Consider the following 3,166-nt stretch of genomic DNA (forward strand, 5'->3'; position numbering starts at 1 on the left):
CCATACTGATGGTCTGCTGAGACAATGTTCATAGGTAGGTGCAGGTACGTCGTAAAGGGACGGAAGGAACCGCGCCGCCGCACTGCGACCGTAGCAGCAGCGTGGTTCCGGGCTGAAGCGCCTAGAACCGCTCGGCCATAACGGCCGGCTCGAAAGGTAGCAATGGTTACAACAGGAGATGAAGTTGGTGTGATCTCTGGAATGAATGGAAGGTAGAGTGGACTGCAAGGAGGTCAGTATCGTCAGCTTATTGGGACAAGTTCATGGTGGCAAATTGAGACATTGCCTAAGTATAGGATATAAAGTATTGGTGAGAGAACATATTAGTGAAAATGGATGAAAAATTCGGGACTGGGTGTTATTGTTAAGTCCACATCATTTCTATCTAGACATGAAATTTAATTCGTACAACTTTATTCACCTGTGTAATGTTCTACCCTCCTAGTTGTTTACAGTACAGATTCCTGAGTGTTAAATACAAGGAGTAGATGCAACACCGACGAAGTGCAGGCACTTTAACTGGGGAACATGGCGACGCAGCGAGCGCTGGCAGACGGTAAGAGCGAGGCCCTCCGGCCAGGAAATGTGCGGGTCGCCATTATACGCAGCTACACACCGCTCGCGCTGCAGAGCGCGGCGCTGGTCGCAGTCGCCGGGGTAAATACGCGCCGGGCCATCCAAGAGGCAAAATAAACCTTACATCACAATATCCTGCGGGGCGACGTAATGGTACTGAAATATTAACGGCGGCGCGCGCACAATGAGGCCGCTGCCCTGCCGCACCGGTCCTCGTCTTCTTTACAAATCTCAAAAGGACAGGCCGGGGCAGAGGGGGAGAGGGAGTGCCGAGGCACGAGAGAGTGAGTGAGAGAGAGAGAGGGGGAGGTAGAGAGAGGGGGGTTGGGGAGAAGAGAGAGAGAAGGGGCAAAAGAAAGAAAAGCTCTGCACGAGATGTTTCACAGAAAGAAAAGACAGGGTGTGGCTGTGTGCGTGTGTGTGTGTGTGTGCGCGCGCCTCAGCGCGCGCGGCGCGTATGAATGTTTAATGTTCTTTGCTTATACTTGGCGGAAAGATGTCACCATACACGGAGTGCCAGTCCAGGGACGGGGGCGCCGTCCCGGCCTCCCGTCCCCAAAGGACGCCGTCGCCGCCGCCGCTGCCGGTGCCGTCGTTTCGCGCAGAGGGTTCCCTGGGGGACCCGCCGGGCTCTCATATTTCCGCAACGCCACCGACGTCGACGCCGACGCCGCGGCCGCACCCACCCGGCGCGGCGCCCATTGTGTGCGGCGGCCCCCCCCCCCCCTTCTCACTCCTCCCTCGTGCATCTGTCGGCACGACCTGCCGTCCACCAGCGCTCCTTGCCAACCCCGGCACCGCCTCCAATATTTAGACCACCCTGGCTGCCCCTCCCTTATTGCACTTTAATAAAATACCGACCCTTCGTACACCTGGTTTCAGTTCATTCGTTAGCGAAGGACGTGATTTTCCTCTTTAAATGTGTTACTTCTGTCATCAGTCCACGGCACCTGACTGTGCAAACCACATCTCTGTTTCGAGAAACTCAATGTGTACAGCAGTAAAGGACCCTCTCCCTTTTCTTCCCCCCCCCCCCTCTCTCTCACTCTCTCTACTGCATTTAAATATATATAGTGGGTTACTGATAGTGACCGGGCCAAATATCTCACGAAATACGAGTCAAACGAAAAAACTACAAAGAACGAAACTTGTCTAGCTTGAAGCGGAAAACCAGATGGCGCTATGGTTGGCCCGCTAGATGGCGCTGCCATAGGTCAAACGTATATCAAATGCGTTTTTTAAAATAGGAACCCCCATTTTTTTTTTTTTTTACATATTCGTGTAGTGCGAAAAGAAATATGATTGTTTTAGTTGGACCACATTTTTCGCTTTGTGATAGATGGCTCTGTAATAGAAACATATTGCTCACAATTTTAGACGAACATCTGGTAAGAGGTAGGTTTTTTAAATTAAAATACAGAACGTAGGTACGTTTGAACATTTTATTTCGGTTGTTCCAATGTGATACATGTACCTTTGTGAATTTATCATTTCTGAGAACGCATGCTGTTACAGCGTGATTACCTGTAAATATCACATTAAAGCAATAAATGCTCAAAATGATTTCCGTCAACCTCGATGCATTTGGAAATACGTGTAACGACATTCCTCTCAACAGCGAGTAGTTCGCCTTCCGTAATGTTCGCACAAGCATTGACAATGCGCTGACGCATGTTGTCAGGCGTTCTCGGTGGATCACGATAGCACATAGCCTTCAACTTTCCCTACAGAAAGAAATCCGGGGACGTCAGATCCGGTGAATGTGCAGCCCATGGTATGGTGCTTCGACGACCAATCCACCTGTCATGAAATATGCTATTCAATACCGCTTCAACCGCACGCGATCTATGTGCCGGACATCAACCATGTTGGAAGTACATCGCCATTCTGTCATGCAGTGAAACATCTTGTAGTAACATCGGTAGAACATATGTAGGAAATCAGCATACATTACACCATTTAATTACCATCGATAAAATGGGGGCCAATTATCCTTCCTCCCATAATGCCGCACCACACATTAACCCGCCAGGTTCGCTGATGTTCCACTTGTCGCAGCCATCGTGGATTTTCCGTTGCCCAATAGTGCATGTTATTCCGGTTTACGTTACCGCTGTTGGTGAATGACGCTTCGCCGCTAAATAGAACGCGTGCAAAAAATCTGTCATTGTCCCGTAATTTCTCTTGAGCCCGGTGGCAGAACTGTACACGACGTTCCAAGTCGTCCCCATGCAATTCCTGGTGCATAGAAATATGGTACGGGTGCAATCGATGTTGATGTAGCATTCTCAACACCGACGTTTTTGAGATTCCCGATTCTCGCGCAATTTGTCTGCTACTGATGTGCGGATTAGCCGCGACAGCAGCTAAAACACCTACTTGGGCATCATCATTTGTTGCAGGTCGTGGTTGACGTTTCACATGTGGCTGAACACTTCCTTTGTCCTTAAATAACGTAACTATCCGGCGAACGGTCCGGATACTTGGATGATGTCGTCCAGGATACCGAGCAGCATACATAGCACACGCCCGTTGTGGATTTTGATCACAATAGCCATACATCAACACGATATCGACCTTTTCCTCAATT

General features: G+C 49.7%; 1 protein-coding gene across 1 annotated transcript; it reads left to right on the forward strand.

The window, feature by feature from the left end:
* Positions 1-528: 528 nt before the first annotated feature.
* LOC126234895 (basic proline-rich protein-like) lies at positions 529-1,390 on the forward strand. Its single transcript, XM_049943635.1, has 2 exons — positions 529-657; positions 1,073-1,390. Exons 1-2 carry the CDS (start codon positions 529-531, stop codon positions 1,388-1,390), a joined length of 447 nt encoding a protein of 148 aa, XP_049799592.1.
* Positions 1,391-3,166: the final 1,776 nt, after the last annotated feature.

This window comes from Schistocerca nitens, chromosome 2, assembly GCF_023898315.1.
Source record: "Schistocerca nitens isolate TAMUIC-IGC-003100 chromosome 2, iqSchNite1.1, whole genome shotgun sequence".
In the NCBI taxonomy this organism is placed as follows: Eukaryota; Metazoa; Arthropoda; class Insecta; order Orthoptera; family Acrididae; genus Schistocerca; species Schistocerca nitens.

What these genes read in the sequence shown, in the direction of transcription:
- LOC126234895 (XM_049943635.1), top strand. Translation starts at nt 529, where the DNA reads ATGGCGACGCAGCGAGCGCTGGCAGACGGTAAGAGCGAGGCCCTCCGG. An exon ending in CGCTGGTCGCAGTCGCCGGG is followed by an intron (nt 658 to 1,072) that starts GTAAATACGCGC and finishes CTTGGCGGAAAG; the next exon opens with ATGTCACCATACACGGAGTG.